We start from the raw sequence: 22383 nt of genomic DNA on the forward strand, positions 1-22383 counted from the left end.
TGCTTTGTTTATATTAGGTAAAAACTGAAAATAACCTAAATATCCAACAATAGAATGGTTAAGGAAATTGTAAGTAGCCATTAAAAATTCTTTCAAAGCACATAATAACATAACACAAAGCTGTATTTAAGTTTTCTTTAGGATGCAAAGTGTACAAATAAAGTGTGATTTGGAGTATTTTAGTGTTACTGTGTCCAAGTTCCTACTGCTCACTGCTCAGTTTAGTTCAGTCGCTCAGTCATGTCCAACTCTTTGCAGCCCCATGGACTGTAGCACACCAGGCCTCCCTGTCCATCACCAGCTCCTGGAGTTTACTCAACCTCATGTCCATTGACTTGGTGATGCCATCCAACCATCTCATCCTCTGTCATCCCCTTCTCCTCTCGCCTTCAATCTTTCCCAGCATCAGGGTCTTTTCTAATGAGTCAGCTCTTCTCATCAGGTGGCCAAAGTATTGGAATTTCAGCTTCAACATCAGTCCTTCCAATGAATATTCAACACTGATTTCCTTTAGGACAGACTGGTTGGATCTCCTTGCAGTCCAAGGGACTCTCAAGAGTTTTTTCCAGCACCACAGTTCAAAAGCATCAATTCTTCAGTGCTCAGCTTTCTTTATAGTCCAACTCTCATATCCATACACAACTACTGGAAAACCACAACCTTGACTAGACAGACCTTTGTTGGCAAAATAATGTCTCTGCTTTTTAATATGCTGTCTAGTTTGATCATAACTTTTCTTCCAAGGAGTAAGTGTCTTTTTATTTCATGGCTGTAGTCACCATCTGCAGTGATTTTGGAGCCCCAAAAAAGATAAAGTCTGCCACTGTTTCTACTGTTTCCCCATCTATTTGCCATGAAGTGATGGGACTGGATGCCATGATCTTTGTTTTCTGAATGTTGAGCTTTAAGCCAACTTTTCCACTCTCCTCTCTCACTTTCATCAAGAGGCTCTTTAGTGCTTCTTCGATTTCTGCCATAAGGGTGGTGTCATCTGCATATCTGAGGTTATTGATATTTCTCCCAGCAACCTTGATTCCAGTTTGTGCTTCATCCAGCCCAGCGTTTCTCATGATGCACTCTGCATATAAGTTAAATAAGCAGGGTGAAAACATACAGCCTTGATGTACTCCTTTTCCTATTTGGAACCAGTCTGTTGTTCCATGTCCAGTTCTACCTGTTGCTTTCTGACCTGCTTACAGGTTTCTCAAGAGGCAGGTCAGGTGGTTGGTATTCCTGTCTCTTTCAGAATTTTCCACAGTTTATTGTGATCCACACAGTAAATGGCTTTGGTATAGTCAATAAAACAGAAATAGATATTTTCCTGGAATTCTCTTGCTTTTTCAATGATCCAGCAGATGTTGGCAATTTGATCTCTGGTTCCTCTGCCTTTTCTAAAACCAGCTTGAATACCTGGAAGTTCACGGTTCACATATTGTTGAAGCCTGGCTTAGAGAATTTTGAGCATTACTTTACTAGCATATGAGATGAGTGCAATTGTGCAGTAGTTTGAGCATTCTTTGGCATTGCCTTTCTTAGGGATTGGAATGAAAACTGACCTTTTCCAGTCCTGTGGCCACTGCTGAGTTTTCCAAATTTTCTGGCATATTGAGTGCAACACTTTCATAGCATCATCGCGTTTCTACTGCTCACTGCTCAACAGGCCATTAAATTGAGACATGAGGTTTTGGGGTAAGGAATAGCGACTTTAGGCTTCCCTGGTATCTCATCTGGTAAAATCTGCCTGCAATGCAGGAGACCCCAGTTCAATTCCTGGGTTGGGAAGATCCCCTGGAGAAGCAATAGGCTCCCACTCCAGTATTATGAGGAGTCTTCCTCATGAGGGCTTCCGTCATGGCTCAGACAGTAAAGAATCCACCTGCAATGCGGGAGACCAAGTTTGATGCCTGGGTTGGGAAGATTCCTCTGGAGGAGGGCATGGCAACCCACTCCAGTATTCTTGCCTGGAGAATCCCCACAGACAGAGAAGCCTGGTGGGCTGCAGTCCATAGGTTGCAAAGTATCAGACATGACTGTACAACTAAGCACAGCACAGCAGCTTTATTTGAAAAGCCAGCAGACTGAGAAGATAGTCGACTGGTATTTAAAGAACTATCTTGCCTGGGTTTGGATGCCAGTTTCATTTTTTGAACAAAGCAGGGAAAGTGAAGAGGTAAAGTAAAAGAAGCTATAAGTCGTTGCAGGTATTTCCTGGTTCTGGCCAGACTCTGGAGAAGAATGTGTTAATTTCTTCTTTCCTGCAGTCATTCACTGGTGGGCCTGGTCAAGATGTTTCCTGTGAGCTAAACAAAGGTATTTTATAATGTATTAATGGTGGTTTTCTCTGGGTGACAGAATCATGAAATGTTTTTGTCAGCTTTGGTTAGGTATAATTTACATAAAATAAAATCCAGTGATTTTTAGGTGAACATTTTGACAAATCATGTCAAATCATATATAGTCATGTAACTGTTACCATAATGATGACATAAAACATTTTCATCCTCCAGAAAGTTTCCTCGTGCCTCTGAAGTCAGCCTCTTGGCAACCTCCAACACGCTTTCTGTCATTGTAGTTTCATCTGTTCTAGAATTTCATACAAATAGAATCTTTCAGTATTCAGCATTTTGTTTCTTCCACTAAGATTGATGCTGTTGAGATTCATACGTGTTGTTGCATATGTCTATAATTTGTTCTTTTTAATACAGAATAATATTCCCTTGCCTGAGATGTACTGAAATTTGCTTATTCATTTTATTCATTTGTTTATCCAAATGTTAATAAGTATTTGGTTCAATCCAGCTTTTATTCGTCTAAGACTTAATGGCTTTTATAAACTTCTTTAGGAGAAGGAAATGGCAACCCACTCCAGTGTTCTTGCCTAGAGAATCCCAGGGATGGGGGAGCCTGGTGGGCTGCCGTCTATGGGGTTGCACAGAGTCGGACACGACTGAAGTGACTTAGCAGCAGCAGCATAAACTTCTTTGGACATTTTGCATAAAAGTCTTTGTTATCTATTTCTCCTGGAAAAATAATTGAGAATGGCATTGCTGATCATAGAATAGGAGAATGTCTAACTTTATTTTTAAAAAATTGTAGCTATGCAATTGTGCATTCCCAACAGCATTATATGAGAGCTCCAGGTGTTCTACATCCTTACAAACGTGGAATTAATAGTCTTTATCATCATAGTGTATATAGTGTTATCCCATTGTGGTTTTAATTTGCATTTCCCTGATGACTACTGATGTTGAACATCTTTCCATGAACTTGTTTGCAATCTACACATCTTTATTGAAGTGTTTGTTCAAATGCCCATATGTTACTGTCTTCTTATATTTAAAAGTTATTTATTTAATCTGGATAGAAGTCCTTTAGCATATATATGTTTGCAAATATTTTTCCAGTTTGTAATTTTCATTTTTATGTTATTAATGGTATCTTTTAAAAAGTAAGAATTTTTTCTTCCAGTATACTCCATATTAGTTTTTTCTTTTATTCTGTGCTTTTTATTTAAGAAATCTTTGCCAATTTAAGATTCCTAAGATTTTCTTCTGTATTTTCTTCTAGAGAACTTATAGTTTTAGATCATATAGTTAGGTCCATGAGTTATCTCAAGATGATTTTTGTATATTGTGTAATGTAAGGGTCAGATCCATTTGTGTATGTGGGTATCCAGTTTTTCCTGTACTACTTGCTGTAAGATTATCCTTTTCTTCCTTGAATTTTCTTGCCATTTTTGGGTTGAAAATCAATTTACCATGTGTGGGTCTAAACCTGGAATTTTTTCTATTTGATCTATACATGTACTTTTATATAATAACATCCTCTTTCAATTATTATAGTATAATAGTAAGCCTCAAAAACTTATTCTTTTTAAATTGGTTGGTCTACTTTAGGTCCTTTGCATTTCCATATAAATTGTAGAGTTACCTTGTCAACTTCTACCCCCTCCAAAATGCTAGTATCAGATTGCAGTTGAGTTGAAGCAGTAAATCAATTTGGGAATTCTGAAGACTTAATTTCAAATATTTCTATCCATGAATGTCAGTTAGCTCATTTATTTAATTGTTCCATAATTTATTTAAGCAATGTTATATAATTTCCAGTGTACAGATCTTACATGTTTTTAGAAAACTTTCCAGAATCATATTATCTAGTATTTCAATTATATGTGTTAGACCACTCAGTATTGTCCTACAAGTCACTTATGCTTTGGTCACCCTTGTTAGTCTAAGAAGATGGATTAATAAAGACTTTGAGTAGCATCACCTCAGTCAAGGTCACAGCTTGCCTCATGATGAATTTGTGCCAGACCTAGGAAGACAAACTTAAAACTTTTAGAGCATTTTGAATTTTGTCATTGCAGATAGGGATTATATTGCCATCTTTCATTTGCTTAGCAGGATATTGAGAATTAGAAATGTTAATTCACTTGCCAATAGTAGCACAGCTTGTATCTGAACTGGATTTCAAGTCTAAGAATGTCTAAGTCACAAGCCAGAGAGCTCTTAACTGTTACCTTATAATATCTTTCCACTTACTTATTTTTAAATATGTGTTCTATGTCTCAATAATGAGGAATCTTTCCACTAATGAGGAATCTTTCCACTAATGAGGAAAGATGCTGAGAAAGATTGAAGGCAGGAGGAGAAGAGGACGACAGATCCCCATCACCAACTAGATGGACATGAGTCTGAGCAAGCTCTGGGGATTGGTGGTGGACAGGGAAGCCTGGTGTGCTACAGTCCATGGGGTCACAGAGTCGGACATGACTGAGTGACTGAACTGAACTGAGGGCAAAGGGGAGCAGAAAAGAAGGAAGTCATTATCTCTCTTTGGAATGAACATTTGGATGCTTACTTTTCTCCATGAAACTGATTCCAAACATAGGACATTGACATATTTTCCCCTTTCTCTAATCTGACTACACAGTAAGACCCAGTAGAGATGGATCTGACAGTTCCCTCTCCTAGGGTGTCTCTGTGCAATTCTTAGTTGCAGCCATCCTCTGAGTGAGTGAGTGAATGCATGCACGTGTCCCCTCTTCTGGCTTGTGGCTTCCTAGGCAACAGGAATATGTCTTGATCATATTTTGACCTGTCATTTTATAATACTCAGCAATTCGTTTGTGTTGATATATTTAAACTGAATTGAGTAGAAAGTTACTTTGGCTAAATGAGGATCACCATCAGCTTTACCTGGGTAGTAAAGGTAAAGGTTGAAAAAGGTTGGAACAGTCTTGAAAAGGTTTTTTAATACAACTTACACACTTTGCCTTTAATATGAGGATATTTGTCCTGAGGAGGATTGGAGGGAATGAGAAATCTCTGCCAATTAAATACATGTGAACTGCTAAGTTTTGTTTTCGCTCTTCTGTCCCTCGCTGTTTAACACATTATTGACCAGGGAATTTTTGTAGAAACTAACACCTGTAGCTGGCAATTTGTTAGTAGTAGTAGTTTAGTTGCTAAGTCGTATCTGACTTTTGCAACTCCACAGACTGTAGCCTGCCAGCTCCTCTGTCCATGGGATTCTCCGGGCAAGAATACTGGAGTGGGTTGCCATTTCCTTCTCTGGCAATTTATTATGTAAGTGATTATTGATACGTCTCTAGTCAATAATGTTCAGGTAACAAAAGATGTATTAATATATCTCTGGTCAATAAGTTGTTAAATACTCAATCAGATAGAAAGATATTGACAACCTAGTTTTCTGTATTCTTACATCCCAGAAGCTTTGTCATTCTAATAAGTCTGTTCTGCCATGACTTGCAAATCAGCTTAATTTAAATCTCTTGAGTTTTCATTATGTTTGACACAGGCTTAGTAATTCTCAGAAAATGATCTTTGTTAAATGATGTTTAGCTAGAAATTCTGATATTCAAGAATGCTTACACAAACAGCTGTCGTTCTTTACAATGGCTTCATTATCTGTTGACACAGTTCAAGACATTGTTTTATTTGAAAATATCTGTCTTTCTCTGCTTGTTCCAGCAACAGTTTTCCTAGAGTTTTGGAAAAGACGGAGAGCAGTAATTGCTTATGACTGGGATTTGATAGACTGGGAAGAAGAGGAGGTTTGTATTATTTACCTCAATTAAAAAAAAAAAGCAGATAATCAAGAAATACACAATCGCTTTTGAGTCATCACTTTCTGCTCTGTGATAGAAGTCAGGTTGACTCATAAAGCATTTTTATACCTGTCTCTGCAGGAAATTTCAAGCATTATAAAAATGTAGCAGAAGAATTTAAAAAAATACATTTTGATTTCTTAGTGGAGTAAAAAGTTCATGGCTAAGTAAAGCATTTCACTTGTATGCAGAGGCATTAGAAGAATTGGTAGTAAGATTTGTTTAGTTTCCTTAAATATTATCCATTCTCTTTACTGTGTCAGAAGGAGAATGTTAGTTTACAGTTATAGGCACTTGAAAGCAGACCTCCTAAAGTTCTCCAAGGAAATGATTAAGTCTTCAGCACCCTGGACAGCTCAGAAGGATTCTCACATGATAAATACCGAGGGGGAACCACTACGCATGCATGCTCTTTGGTTGATGTGCTAAAAGCCGGCCACCGCTAGATAAAACTGTCCAGCAGAGGTAAACTCGGGCCCTCAGACATGTTACTCTCCCTTCCCGGCCAGTACACCATGCCCTTTCCTAACCTGTGTCTGGTCTTTATGTCAAAAGTCTTAAGGCCCCATGCTGAGTTTGGTTATTGTATGTCTCTCGGACCCTGCTTTCCCTTGAGAGTCACTCAGGCCTGAACTCGTCTTTCTTTCCTCTCATCCCCTGCCTCTCCTGAGTTCCATTTCCTGAGAGTCTACAGGTGCAAGTAAATCCAATGCAGTCATCATATATGATATGACCATGGGTCTTAATGGGTGTTTTCCTTCCAGGAGACACATATGTTTATTTTTATAAATTAAATGGAATCATCTGTAAACATAACTGAGAATTTTAGCCCTGGGATAGGTTTTGTAGGGGACATAATTTTGAGAGGAATGTTTTTTCCTTCAAATCATACCTTGTGGATGGATGCCTTTTCTCCTCAAGCCCATGAACATATTTGGGTAATTTTTAAATATAGACATGATACTGGAATTTTCAGCAATCCTTGTTCCTGTGCTAAGGCCCCTCTCAGGCTTGTATAAGCATTCACTCTCTAGAAAATGGTTTTCTGAGTTGGAAGGGACCGCCCAGGTTTCTGAAAGCTACCAACTGCAGCAAAACTGCATTCGAGACTTCCTCCTGGGTGGAGCTGTTCTGGTTTTTGTTCCATGTGTGTATAGGAGTAGCTTTCACATGGGATGGAAAATGCTGTTTCCTGGGTATCTAGGTCACCACCAAGAAGCTATGTTGTCTAAGGCAAATTACTTCACCTTTGGATTTTTTTTTCATTTCTAAAGAAAAATGTTTCTAAATTCTCCCCTGTTGGCTACAAAGTGTAGCATTATTTAAGTAACTTTGATTAAACCAGTCTAAAGTCACCACTGACACTTGTGGTGGGCACACTATGTGGGTACCTTTAGGGTAAACGTATCTCTGGTAAGTCTGGATCCTTCTGGATTCCCAGCCCTATTAAAAGCATGGAGTGCTGAACCATGCTTTCACTCAGCACCCCTGTGTAGAGGTCAGGTCAGGAGCTGGGTGCAGTTCCAGTTCTGTTTGGGATTCAATGTAGAAATGCCTGTTACTCCTAGCCTGTGGCTCTCAGCTTGCTGTGCAGAAGAACCCAGATGAGCTGCATGCCTCCTTCAGGGGTAACCCAGAGTATTACTGGCTAAGGCTGCCATAACAAAGCACACTGACTGGTTGGCTTAGTCTCACAGTTTGGAGGTGAGCAGTCTGAGATCGTTGGCAGGGCTGGTTTCTTCTGAGGGCCATGAGGGAAGGATCTGTTCCCTGTCTCTGTCTTTGGCTTGTCGATGGCCATCTACTCCATGAGTCTTCACATGGTCTTCTCTCTGTGCATGTCTCTAAATGTGCTCTTCTTACAAAGACACTAGTATGTTGGATTGGGGTTCACCCTAATGACTTCATTTTAACTTAATTACATCTGTAGGACCCTGACTCCAAATACAGACACATTCTGAGATACTGAGGGTAAGGACTTCAGCTTACGAATTGGGAGGTAGGGTGAGGACAAAACTTAGCCTATCGTACCCAGGATGACAGGTCTGCCTCCATGATTGACCTCAGTTTCTGCATGATTAACTTAGTGACCCTTGATGACACTTATAGCCTGATGAATTGAGTTTCCCAAAGAAGCAGAATATTCTAGATCTGATATATCCTAAGGTATAACTACCTGAAATAAAGGAGGCAGAGGCTGTTTATAATTGTCTCTCCCCATGACCTTCCTGATTATCTGCGTGAAGCCAGCATCAGGCTCATCCTGTGCAGGGAATCAGGCTGCCTTTCCTCCTACACAGGGTGGCCCCTACCAGACCCTCCATAATTTCTCTCCTGTCAGGTCCTTCTTTGCTTTCTGTCAGTACCTTCACCCAGCTCTTGAGTGTTTCTGCCTGAATTAACTCAAGTCTCCCTTGCACCAGAGTTTCTGCTCCTTTTCCTGCCTCTTCCAAGACACTCACATAAAACAAGTTCGTAATTAGTCAGAACCACTTCAGCACACCGTTTTGTTGCTTATCTTTTCCTAATCCTGTAATTGCTTTTAGTCAGAAGCCATTCACATTGGATGGGGCTCAACTCAATGAAATAAAAATTTCAGCTTGATTTAGAATTAGAGGAGCCTTGATTTTAACTGGATTTGAAAGGCTTTTACCTTGTTTTCAATACCAATTAAGAATGCATTAAAATCTATGGTTAAGGGTGAATGACTCCTATAGGAGCTTATTTTAAAAATAGATTCACCAGGTTTTTAGATGCCTAAATCGAAAGACTAAAAATTGTAGAAAACTAAGAATTATATTGCCATTATAACTCATAAAATGAATTCTGAACATTTCACTCTTGAGAAGTTTTCTTTGTCCTGGTGTTCGTATCATTCCTCAATAATAAATAAAAGCATGTTAGTTATTTCAAACTACTGGGGACAGGGACAAATTGGCCCCTTTCTCACTATCATTTAATAAGATAATAGAAATACTTAACTATTAGTCTAAATCACAGAGCCATGATGATGATAATCGAAGATCATCATTCTTTAGGTTTTCTTTAATAAGTGGCCAATTTCGGAATATTTAAACCTGGGTTTCCAAGTGCATATCATTGAGTGAGTGATGACCGTGGCATTTGTTGACTGTTTTCCTGTGGGGTAAAATGATTTTTTTTTTTTTCTTCTTGACCAAGTACCTCTTCAGTATGTAAAAATGTGTCTGCTTGTTTTTTAGGAAGAAATACGGCCCCAGTTTGAAGCCAAGTATTCCAAGAAAGAGAGGATGAATCCCATTTCCGGCAAGCCAGAACCATATCAAGCATTTGCAGATAAATGCAGCCGACTTATTGTTTCTGCATCTGGAATATTTTTTATGGTATGAATCCTTTTTTTTACACAACTATGTTTCATAAAGTACAAACCTATAGCATGGGAACAATAATCATACCAGGTATTTAAATACATTTTTTGTACGTTCTGATATTTAGACCTCACAACAGTTCTATATGATGACCGGGGGTGACACTGCTGTCCCATTTTACAGGTGGAGTAACTGAGACTCCAGAAGGTTAAGGGACTCACCCAGGCTAGCCAGGAAATAGCCAAAAGCTCAGGTTCTCTAACTACTATTCTTTCCATTTGTCTATGCCATAATGAAAGGAGCTAAAACTATGAGGTGGAACTTACAGCAATGTCATTCAAGCTTTCATTTTTACAATGCCCATATAATAAGAAATACATTCTTTGCCATTACCCAGTATATGCTATGCAAATAGATGTATAAAACTGAAAATAGTTATTGAAACAATGCCCATATTTATAATATTCAAGGAACTCTGATTTTTTTTGTTGTTTTATTAGTCTGTTTTTTAATGCCAGCTCTAACTCCCTAACATTTATTTTGCTGATGGTTATGCTGCTGCTGCCTGCTAAGTCGCTTCAGTCGTGTCCGACTCTGTGCGACCCCATAAGACAGCAGCCCACCAGGCTCCGCCGTCCCTGGGATTCTCCAGGCAAGAACACTGGAGTGGGTTGCCATTTCCTTCTCCAATGCATGAAAGTTAAAAGTGAAAGTGAAGTCGCTCAGTCATGTCCGACTATTAGCGACCACATGGACTGCAGCCCACCAGGCTCCCCCGTCCCTGGGATTTTCCAGGCAAGAGTACTGGAATGGGGTGCCATTTCCTTCTCCGGCTGATGGTTATATCAGTTTTCAAAATACTAATCTGAAGCTGGACTGTTAGCTTTTCCTAAAAAGAAGTCACTTTGTGACCCACTTTGATCCTGTCGGTTACTGAACCGCACACATGCGATTTGTCAGAAATGTCATTTTAGAACAGGAAGGAATGGTTAGGATTCTCCTGCTTCCTCTTTTCAAAGAGCACATGTGCTTCAATATATATCCTAATTGGCTCGAATGGGAAGGACAGAACAACAGAAAATCCAGACAATCTCCCTACTGTGGCCAGGAAGAACCTGGGGAGATGGTGGGGTAGGCAGATTGCCCAAGTGTCCCTCAGCTTGGATCAAGACTCAGATCCTGCCCTATCTACAGATTCTGCTTTGTAAGCAGTGGGGTCAGGCTTTGCCTCCTGTAAGTACATTTATATGTATTATTTTGGGTTGTATTTCTCACAATAAGACCTGTAGAGGCTAAAGCCCTGGAGAGGAGAAGCTACTTGCTCAAGGTCACACTGCCAGGTTGTTGCTGAACCAGGACTCGGCCCCCACTTTGACTCAGTACAGTGAACTGTTCATCGTAGCATATCGCCACCCTTGTCTAAAATTCAGTGTAGGTCTCGCCTATCTCCCTATCAACAGCTCCAGGATTCAGACACGGGCGGTTTTTTGTTTGTTTTCTATTATTACTACTATTATTATTTTTTGCCAGTTCAGCTAGGTTTTATACCTGGGCTTTTAGAGCATGTATCTCACGGTATACCAAAGACAGAGTCTATGCAAAACATAGGAAAGCTCCTATAAAAAAAGGAAGCTCTAAGTTGCCAGAGCACATCCTGAAGCCCCACTTTAAGATCTAGTTTTTGACGGCCATGTAAGCTAAGGTCTCTTCTCTGAGACACAGTAAGCGAGTCATCTAATGAAAGCCACAGAATTTTTCGGAATCTCAAATCCCCATTATTCACAGAGATAGAGATATGCTATATTCTTCTCAAACACCATCAAGTGTTCAGAGGAAGATGCCTCAGTTCAGTCTGTGTATCTATCTGATAAATAAGAGTATGTACCTTTCATAAGCTTATTCAGCAACAAATAACTGAGCACCTGGCATGATGCTAAGATGTTGCAGAAACCATGAACTGCAGAAACAACAGTCACCATCCCTACCTTGGTAGAGCTTACTGTCTGAGTGGGGGAAACTGACAATAAGCAGACAGTTGTTAGAAATTATAAGTTTAGCAACTGAATAACAACAACTAAGCTGCATATTGCAAGAATGCATAGGTACCATGCGTATGCTCAGTTGCACAGTCATGTCTGACTCTTTGCAACCCTACAGACTGTAGCCCACCAGGCTCCTCTGTCCATAGGATTCTCCAGGCACCTGGAGTGGGTTGCCATACCATCCTCCACGGGATATTCCCAAACCAGGGATCAGACCCATGTCTCTTCTGTCTCCTCCATTGGGAGGCGGGTTCTTTACTACTGAGCCATCTGGGAAGCCATTGGTACCATATAACAACAACAAAAAGCCTGAGGAGTGGCGGGCGGGGTGGAGGGGTGGTGGGGTTCATGAAAAGCATTAATTATGAAGTAGTTCTTGAGATGTGAAGAATGAATAGGTATTAAGTAGATTATGGATGTGCATGTGGGTGTGTCATGTGTTTGGCAGGGGAATGGGCAGGTCAGCGTTTTGGGCAAAGGAAGATTACGTGTGCTTAGACTATTTGAAACAACAAGGAAAGGTCTAGAGTCTTTGGAGTGAGTGGAAAAACAGTAGGCCTGGAGAGACTCTTCAGGCCACCATAAGGGCTTTGCTTTTATCCTAAGAGTAAAAGGAAGCCAAGAAATAGCTTTAAACAGAAGAGCAACATGATAAGTTTTCCATAATATTTGTTCATTTGCTTAATCTAATATTCTGATTTAAAAAGTGTCAGTCTGTAGCCTAACAGTTTATCAACTCTCAAGTACCATGGTTTTTCTATTTGGATAACAAAGAACATACAAACCGATGAGAGGAAGTATCAGCCACATGGCAAGTGTGCCTTTTGTTATGGTGTCTCAAGTCAGGACCACCATGACCGTATCTCCTTTTCCTGTGGGAGGATCTTCTTGGGGGTGGGAGGCCCTCCCTGAAACATCCCACCACTGTGCTCACCGGGTGTCCTCTGTCTTCCTGCCAGATCTGCGTGGTGATCGCCGCTGTGTTCGGGATTGTCATTTACAGGGTGGTGACCGTCAGCACTTTCGCAGCCTTTAAGTGGGCGTTAATCAGGAATAATTCTCAGGTTGCAACTACAGGAACTGCTGTGTGCATCAATTTCTGCATCATTATGCTGCTGAATGTGGTAAGTGAGCATCTGGGTAACTAGTCACATGGATAAACTATGTGCAGCAGGTGACTGTGCCTTCTGTTTCTAAAGGGACCTGGCCTCAGAGAGATTGGTCAGTTATGTGACACCTGTGGCCTGGCATGAGGTGTACTTTGTGGGTGTACAGAAGACTCAAATCAAATCTGGCCTGTAGAATTTCCTACAGTATAAGATTGAGCAAGGCATTTGCCCTCTCTAAACCTCTGTTACCTTATGTATCCAATAAGGTAACACTATAAGCCCCTTGGGGAAATTTAGAGACAAAAAAAAAAGGGACTTCCCTGATAGGTCAGTTAGTAAAGAATCCACCTGCACTGCAGGAGACCCCAGTTCAATTCCTGGGTGGGGAAGATCCCCTGGAGAAGGGATAGGCCACCCACTCCAGTATTCTTGGGCTTCCCTTGTGGCTCAGCTGGTAAAGACTCCACCTGTAATGCAGGAGACCTGGGTTCGATCCCTGGGTTGGGAAGATCCCCTGGAGAAGGGAAAGGCTACCCACTCCAGTATTCTGGCCTGGAAAATTCCATTGACTGTATAGTCCATGGGGTATCAAAGAGAAAAAATATATTTTAAGGCCCAGCTCAGAATCTGACATAGCTCAACAGTATTGGTTCCCATTTCTTTTTTGATTCTGAATGATGGGAAGTTAATCTGTATCCAAAGCATTCCTAGAGATAACTCAGCAAGGAATCTTCCAGGGTGGTACATGTTGCTTGTGTTGATTTCAGGCTTTTTTCAAGTGTGTTTTTCAGCCCAGCTGTCTCCCTTGAATCCCAGACTCCTCCTCACCTAACACATTCAACCCCCTTACTCCCCATCTTCTTTCCAGAATCAGCTCCTCTCATAGTCTCCCCATCATAGCTGCCCAGGCTGAAAACCTTGTTCTCCTTGACTTCTCTGTTTCTCTCACCATGAAAATGTATCCAGAGTCTGACCACCTTTCACACATCCCAAGTCCCACCTTGGTCCAAGTCCTCAGGATCTCTCACCTGGGTTATTGCAGTGCCTTCCCCACTGGTCTCCCAGCTTCCCTGTCTGCTCAACCCAGGCTCATCACAGCAGCCAGAGCAAGCTTCACATGAGTAAGCCAGCCTCACTCACTGTATCCAGTGGCTTTCCTCTCACTCAAAGTTCAGGTCTTCACATGACCACTGGGGTCTCCCTCATCTGGCCCCAGTGGGGTCTTTGACCCTGTTTCCCCCTTCTCACCCTGACTCCCCTGCTCCTCCTTGGCCTTTTGGTTTCCCAGATTCTTCCCTCCACCTAGGACCTTCTTCCCTGTGGGGTCTGTAGACTTTACTCCTAAACCTCCTTCAGGTCTTTGTTCAAAGGTTACTTTTCCAGTAGAAGGCTTCCCTGGTCACTCCATGTAAAATTGCAACCCACTCCTGCTTTCTGACCATTGTCTAGCTCCTCACCCACTTCACTTCTCTCTATGGCATTGTGCTATGTTAAGTCACCTCAGTCATGTCTGAATCTTTACAGCCTTATGGACTGTAGCCTGCCAGGCTCCTCTGTCCATGAGATTCTCCAGGCAAGAATACTGGAGAGGGTTGCCATGCCCTCCTCCAGGGGATCTTCCCAACCTAGGGATTGAACCTGCATCTCTTACATCTCCTCCATTGGCAAGCAGGTGTTTTGTTTGTTTTTTGTTTGTTTTGTTTTGGTTTTTACCATTAGTGCCACCTGGAAAGCCCTCTCTGGCATTCAGTTCAGTTCAGTTCAGTCAGTCAGTCATGTCTGACTCTTTGTGACCCCATGAATCGCAGCACGCTAAGGCCTCCCTGTCCATCACCAGCCCCGGAGTTCACTCAAACTCATATCCATTGAGTCAGTGATGCCATCCAGCCATCTCATCCTCTGTTGTCCCCTTCTCCTCCTGCCCCCAATCCCTCCCAGCATCAGAGTCTTTTCCAATGAGTCAACTCGCCGCATGAGGTGGCCAAAGTACCAGAGTTTCAGCTTTAGCATCATTCCTTCCAAAGAACACCCAGGGCTGATCTCCTTTAGAATGGACTGGTTGGATCTCCTTGCAGTCCAAGGGACTCTCAAGAGTCTTCTCCAACATCACAGTTCAAAAGTATCAGTTCTTCGGTGCTCAGCTTTCTTCACAGTCCAACTCTCGCATCCATACATGACCACTGGAAAAACCATAGCCTTGACTAAACGGACCTTTGTTGGCAAAGTAATGTCTCTGCTTTTCAATATGCTATCTAGGTTGGTCATAACTTTTCTTCCAAGGAGTGTCTTTTAATTTCATCACCATCTAATAGGCTATTTTTAAACATTTATTGTGTTTATTATCTATCTTCTCCATTTCAGTGTAGCCCCAAGAAGGCAGAAACCTTTGCCATTTTTTTTCCCTCTGTTGTTATTTCCCAGTGACAAAACAGGCTCAGGCTCAAAGTAGGCACTCCGTAAACTGTTACTAATAACAGAACAAAATGTAATGACTGACATTGTTAGACTTGAGGTTTGTAGGAGAGAATAAATATATATAGAGTGCCATGTATAGCGTTTTGTATGGAATATGTGTTCAGTTATAGTTCCCCTCTCTCTTATTTATACTGCAACTTAAATCTGGGCAATAGTTCTGAAATCACTGAGATAATGAAGCATATGTAATTATTATTAAATATACAGGAACTTTATTATTGTAGGAAAAAAGTTTAAAAATCCAGAAGGTAGGAAAAAAAAGGAGCACTTGCTGATCATTTTGACAGCATGGCTGTGTAACTGTTTGGTCCAGTGGAGACTGAAAGTAGATGTTTGTCACTCCCTAGCACTGCCCCATCCACAGTTCAGCTGGTCTTAAAGTTAACTGTCGAATAATCTTTGTAAAGGGGAGTGATTCATAGTGAAATGAACCAAAGAGCCAGAGCACTGAAAGATTCTGCATCCAGGTAGGATGTGGTGCATTAAAATTTAATGTATTTTTATCATCTCTTTTCTCCAGTTTTACTAAAATTTAATTTATTCATCTTAAGAAATAAATTTCTGTGTACATGCCTTGGGTCTATAAACACACACTTGATGATACATTTTGACGAGGTACCAGTGCTGTCAGAGTAATAATTCACTTAACTTAAAATCATGTATCCAACAATCTCTACTTCATGGAACACAGCCAAGCAAAAAAAAATAAATGAAGTAAAAATGAAGCAGGAGGGGAGGTGAAATAGTATATAATTAGGGACAGTACAAAGCACCTACTGTGTGCTAGCAGCTACACAGGTGTTTTTTGTGTTTAATAAAGGGTTTCTTAGTCACCAAAATGGATGATAAAGTCCATACACTGAAGCTTACATGTATCATCATATTTTTGAGAAAGGTTGTCTCATCAGTTAAATTTAATTTTCCTTGATAATTAACTTTAATGATATAATACTTTTGTAATATTAAAGTACATTTGATTAACATCAAATATATCTGTCCTAATATGTTGTTAACCAGTATTTTATATTTATGATACAGTTGAGATGTATGACTCATCTATACCACAAGACTTTGTACTGAAAATTATACCAATCTCTTTTAATGCTGGACTCTTACAGAGTCTGAGGTTTCTATACATAAAATTTGTTACTATGGCCATATGAATTGTATTTTACTATAACAAACCATAATTATTGCTGAAAGTTTAAAGTCAGGCAATCTGAGTATTTTGACTTTAAGTAGTTAGCCCAAAAATCTGGAGTAAGAGAGTTCAAAAGTTAGTAAAGACCTCAAAATGAGTGAGTCTCAACCACATGTAAGGAAAATGATGATATTAAGAAGAAGTGAGGTAACATGCCTAAGACCTACAGCCTTCTGGCTGGTAAAGCTAGAATTCCAGCCTGGGGAATTTTACCCAGTGTGATTTTACTACTTTAGTTTAAAGGTGATCTTCATTTCCATATTTTTCAAATCCATTTGACTAGTTTTCTTTTTCCTCTTCACTTATTATATTTCATTTTAGAGGAAGAACTTGCTCTTTTTCTTTCAATGTATGTCCTCCTAGGAAACCTCTTGAGGGTTTGCCCTTAACTCTAACCCCTCCACTCCCATACACAAACACATGGGCACACTCCCCTTCCATTGGGGTGGGGAGTACCTTAACTGTACCCCCTGCACTTCCACACACACACACACGGGCACACTCCCCTTGTCGAGCCATCCATTTCCGTTAACCAGACGGTTAGGTGAGTTAGGATGCACCTAATTAATGAATGGAAAAGCATAGTACCATAAGTTTGGTGGTTCCTAATAATGTTTCATCACTTTATTACTTATGAATGCTATAATCTAGAAAATACAACAGCCAGTAAAAACAATGGGATTACAGACTCTTTTCAGAAACAGTCTTAGAGATTTTACCCTGAGGATGCTGAGTCCCAGGAATATTATGACTTGCCCAGCATCACTTAGCAAGTTACTAATTATGGCAGCTGGCTTGTTGTCACAGAATTATTCATCCCAATCAAAAAGTGAGATTTCAAAAATGGGCCCTTGGACATTTCTTTCTTGCCCTGAAAAGACATAATTGTAGACAGTATTTTCATTGTTTCAACAGGGGGATGGTAATTATTTTCATTCATGACTTAATTATCCATTTGCTTCATAATTACCTATCTTAGACCATCTACAGTTTGTTAAATGTAGGAAATTTATTTTACAGCTCTATGAAAAGGTTGCTCTTCTTCTGACAAATTTAGGTGAGTAGAACCCTTTTAATTTCATGATACATTATTGTGGTCTGAAAAATGCCTTCTCAAAGAGTCGTATCTGAAACACTGCTGAAAAGAAGCATTCCCTTTATTTTGAATTGTGTACAACAGTTTGCTCTTTGCTCTCAATAGGACATGTTAACTATGTCTAAGAGCTGGGAGAATCTTTCCTACCTAAAGTTTTAAAAGCTCCCACAAATACTATCCTTTCATGAACTAACACAATTTAAAGTAGGTTTTCTCTTAATGCCCCAAAACTATAACATCACAAAAATACATGTGTATGAAGTACCTATAATCATTTAGGAAAGGAGTCATTTGCTACAGCCTACAATTTTCATTTAATTAAAAACATAGCCAGTCTTCATGGCATATAAAATCATAGCAAAGTTAGTTGCTTTGAAGACTAGGAGTCTTTTACCAGGAATATAGGCAGGCTAACTATCACAGACATTTGTAGAAATATTTATCTGAACAGTTACGCCTAAGACCCTGTAAAGCACCAGAGCAGTCTGGTGCCAGCTGTAAGCTGTGCATTCACTACATTTTCAAGACAGAGGAACTGTCCCAATTTCATTAATGAGATATTAGTCATTTTACTCTATGCAGTCTGTGAAAATTATATGCTGCCACACAGAACCTGTTTTAGTGCATTCCCATATGTAGCTTTTCCAAAAGGGGAAAAACACAGAGGTGTTTTTATTTATAATAACCATTATAATAAAAGATGCTGTTTATTTAGCCCTTCTATGTGCCAGATACAGAGCCAGGCACCTGGAACATCTCCTGTAAAGTCACAGAAATCTTCCATCACCACCACTCTTTTCCCCAAAAGATAAAAGTTCATGTCCACAGAAGAGATAACTGCCCATTGATACAGTCTTTGTCCAGTGGCAACTTGATGCAGGCTGGAAAAGATGCTGATGGAGATCCAGCCCTGGTCAGTCTGGTCCATCTGGGAAACCACCAGTTGGTTGATGACCTAGGAGACCTTCCTGTGTAACCAAGAATTCAGTAGCAGAAATGAAATGAAGCTAAAGCCCTAAAGCAGCCTTTGTCATTTCTTCCCTCCACAGGAGTACAGCCTTGTTCTGAAATGGACATTTAAACCATTTTAAATAAGATTCACTTTGTCTCTCCCCTCCCTTCTCAGATATCCTCCTGGGAAGCATTTTGAGTTATCATTTGTGGGAAAGGAATTGATGAAGTAAAGTGGTAAATGAGCAACTAGAAGCTCAGGGAATCTACGTAGAAACAGAAAGTACTGTTGCATTAAATGCATTTTCTTTGATGTTGTTTGAGGTGAGGATGGAAGTCCTAGTGAAGGAGAAATGCATTTGACGTGAGATTTCAGGTTGGAGGACTGAGCCATATTTTTGGCTGTATCACAGTGTCCAAAGAGCATTTGCTGTATGGAAGTTGAAATATGAGGAGATGAGAATTGGTGCCTGACTGAGGTCAGGAAATTATAAAACAAAGATGCTAGTAAAAGCTCTAGAGGTGAGGTCATCTGGGTATTTGTACATGAAATTGAAAATGATGCTGGATGAGGGTGACAGGTAAAGGAGTCAGATGCTCATTCTGAGATGGGGGTCTGACTTCTAGTCCAGTAGCACCTCACATCACAGCAGAAATAGAAGTCAAGACCACAGAGTTATTAGGAGCTGGGAGGGGACCTGAGCCCACACAATTTCCATCTATGAGGTGGGTCCTAAGAGCAAAAGAAAGGCTCCTGCAAAGAGCCAGGGCTAGGCATGTGGTGCCTTCAGCCTGGCTGTGTCTGACCCAGGCTCTTGGGGCATCCTAGAACAGAGGAACAAACCACATATCCCCTCCCCTCAGACAAGTGTAGCCACTTGCCACCAAACCCTTGTTGGGGCTGGTCTGGGAGCTTGAGGATCCCATGGATGGTCCATTCCATTGCACGCCATCTATGGGTCTCCTGCAGCCTCCTTGGGCCTCCTGTGCACCCACCCTGTGTGTCTGGAGAGTGACAGAGGGAACTGAGAGGGAGTCAGACGCAGCCTCTCTCAAACTCTGCTCCCCTTGTGTCCACAGAACAGCCTCGCACAGAGTCCGAGTGGGAGAACAGCTTCACCCTGAAAATGTTTCTTTTTCAGTTTGTCAATCTGAACAGCTCCACATTTTACATCGCATTCTTCCTCGGAAGGTAAGAACCCCGTATCTCTGCACATCCTGGGGCTAGGAACAGCACGCAAAGGTCATTGACCAGGGATGACAGAGAAGGCAGCCTTTAGAGTAACTTCATAAAGTATAAAAAGATCAGTCTCCTTTCTTTTACCTTCCCATTCCCGGGATGGCCTCTGTCAGAGCCCCTTGTACCCTTTCTTGCTAAGGTGAGTAGAAAAAAATAGTTTGCACATGTGAAGGATGAGTGTAACTCTTGCAGGCTCCATCGGTATCTGAATCAGGCCCCTGGATCTTGTACCTGTAAGAGCAGGTGACATCATGGAGGACGGCGGGGAGCATGTCCTATGTCCCTGACCGCACAGAGTGGGGAAGGATATTCACATGGGAAGGGGGGCTAACCCATGCTGAGGGAGCCTGGGTTACTTCTGAATCCAGCAGTTCTGAGGATCTGGAGTGGCCATGTCCCATGAATTCCATCACCACGAATTATGTGTGTGAAGAGAGGACCAGGGAAGAGCCAAGTGTTGGGTTTTGGTGAACAGGATGAGCAGCCTCTCTGCAGTTTCTAGCTACTTGATGGCATTCTAGTCAAATAGTTTTCTTTAAAAAAAGCATTACTAATGTTCCAAAAGATCAACTGTACCCAACCTGCTGTTTACACAACAAGCACTTGATATTAAGCAGAAAATGTTAAAAGTTACAGCATGCAGCAAAAACTGGCCTCTGTGGTCAGCAGCCAGGCAGAACAGCCAGAAGAGAAATACCCCCAGAGAATTCCAAAAGTTGCCATTATGCCATTTCTGGGGAGTTTTCCTAATTCCATCAGACCTGTTCCTTACTGCACCATAATTTTCACTGGAGGATGTGCTAATCTGAATATAATCTTCATTGAAGGCTACAGGATGCTAATGGCTTGTTTTTCTGTGTGTGTTGAAGATTCACAGGACACCCAGGTGCCTACTTGAGGCTGATAAACAGGTGGAGACTAGAAGAGGTCGGTATTCTCCCATCACTCCTACTTTCCTACAGACTTATATTAAACAGCCTGAGGGCAACTTTGTGCAGATTAGAAAGCAGACAGCCTTTCTTCCCGTCCATTGATTCTTGAATTTCTGTGTTTGCTTACCTCGCAGTGCCACCCTAGTGGATGCCTTATTGATCTCTGTATGCAAATGGGTATTATAATGGTGCTAAAGCAGACCTGGAATAATTTCATGGAACTTGGCTACCCGTAAGTACCTTAGGTATCTATACTTGAGAGGCAGCATGTCTCTTGGCTATTGGCTTGTCTATTGGCTTTTCTAGGTGTGGCAAGTAAGATAAGCAATGCAGACTCAGCAGTTAAGCCCATGCATATTATACCTGGAGCTAGTCTTCATGCTTAGATATTCAGAGACAAATGATGAAAGTAATAAACATGGGCCCTTTTTGAAGATTTAGCACAAACTGCATGAACAAAAGTGAATATTCTTTAAGAAGTCTCTGTGGACCCCTAATATTGGATATCCACTTCCAAGCTGCTTTAAATGATGACACATTAACTGGATCTCTGTGTCTACTCCCCAGCCCCTGAAATAAATCACAAATTGTCATTTTTTAACTACTTTAAATTCAGACTATGTAGAAAAGGAATACCCCCCTAAAAATAGGATTTAAGAAAGAAATTGGATTATTTCTAAGTCAGCAGATCTTAACCAGTTAAAACTGTTATTATCACTAATAACAGTTTATGTTGATGGCAATGGGCAAACATTTGCATCAGTTTTTTAAGGATAACCTTGAATTTGGCTGTGTTTACTCAGTTATGGTCAGTTAAGTTTTAAAGGGACATAAACCAACAGCAGTTCTATTTCTGCTTTAATTCTATACATATAGGTTTCCATGTCAGCTCAGTGTCCCCATAGAGAATTCTAGGTTTCAGGGAGGACCACTCAGCCGGAAGGATTAGCTGGAACTTAGTTCGCTTTGGAAAGTCATCTCTTAGCTCCCTGTAAGAACCAATGCCAGTAATTTTCTCTTCTCAGATTTACTTTAGAAAACTTCTTCCAAGTGTTTCATGTTTTCTATAAAACTTTTGAAAAGATAAAGCATAAAATTTAAAAAAAATTAGAAGCATATTCTCCTTTAAAGTATGATCCATAACTTATCAAAATGTCATAGACATCAAGGAAACCATACTTATCTTCTATGAATATGGACATAGAACAATATTGTGAATTAGGCAGAATTGTCTTTGATACCCATTTTCTTGTTTAATTTCACATTTTTGTTTTGGCATTGGTACTCTCAGATACCCCTCAGCTTTCTCCTTGCCTCCTACAGCATACAGACCTGACTCTTCCCGCACATTTCTTCAACCCCATTCCATATTATAAGATGCACTTCTGAACACTGCTAAGGTTAAATATACTAACCTCACCAATGTAAGCTGCATTTCACTAGGAATCAGAGCCCCCATTGAGTTCAAGCCAAAAGCAGACAAGTCCAGTTGTAGACCTGCAGGCTTCTGTGTGCCAGGAGAGGAGGAAGCCTTTGTGGGTTTTCAGACTTTCTAGGATCCTCAAATCAGTTTGCAGGTCAGCACCCCATGGTAAGACTGCTCATGGCTCCTTAAATAAGCCAGCAAGGCCAAACCCTCTTCTCCTCAGAGGTCTGAGTGTTGCCTTTACACTGGAGGATCAGTTTATCAACATTCTCCTCTAACCAACCCTCCAAGGCAACACTGAATAGGAGACAGTTTTGTGAATGATTAAAATAAGTTCATCCATCATTCTGTTCACTTGCAAGTACAAGTGCTTTAAGTATAGCCTCCATTGTTACTTCCTTCCTAATCCAAGGCTTTAGCTCCTAGAAAGCCTG

The 22383-nt window shown here is 40.8% G+C and overlaps 1 protein-coding gene across 11 annotated transcripts in view; it reads left to right on the forward strand.

Moving 5' to 3' along the window:
• The window catches only part of ANO4 (anoctamin 4), a 432231-nt gene that overhangs the window by 362954 nt on the left and 46894 nt on the right, over window positions 1-22383 (forward strand). For all 11 annotated transcript variants that reach the window (XM_019961160.2, XM_070789603.1, XM_070789604.1 and 8 more), the window contains 7 exons: window positions 5994-6076; window positions 9352-9492; window positions 12479-12643; window positions 17325-17361; window positions 19432-19543; window positions 20461-20518; window positions 20658-20755. In XM_019961160.2, coding sequence (XP_019816719.2) covers window positions 5994-6076; window positions 9352-9492; window positions 12479-12643; window positions 17325-17361; window positions 19432-19543; window positions 20461-20518; window positions 20658-20755 — 694 coding nt within the window. The remainder of the gene's footprint in view (window positions 1-5993; window positions 6077-9351; window positions 9493-12478; window positions 12644-17324; window positions 17362-19431; window positions 19544-20460; window positions 20519-20657; window positions 20756-22383) is intronic.

Source organism: Bos indicus, chromosome 5 (genome assembly GCF_029378745.1).
Source record: "Bos indicus isolate NIAB-ARS_2022 breed Sahiwal x Tharparkar chromosome 5, NIAB-ARS_B.indTharparkar_mat_pri_1.0, whole genome shotgun sequence".
NCBI classification, from domain to species: domain Eukaryota; kingdom Metazoa; phylum Chordata; class Mammalia; order Artiodactyla; family Bovidae; genus Bos; species Bos indicus.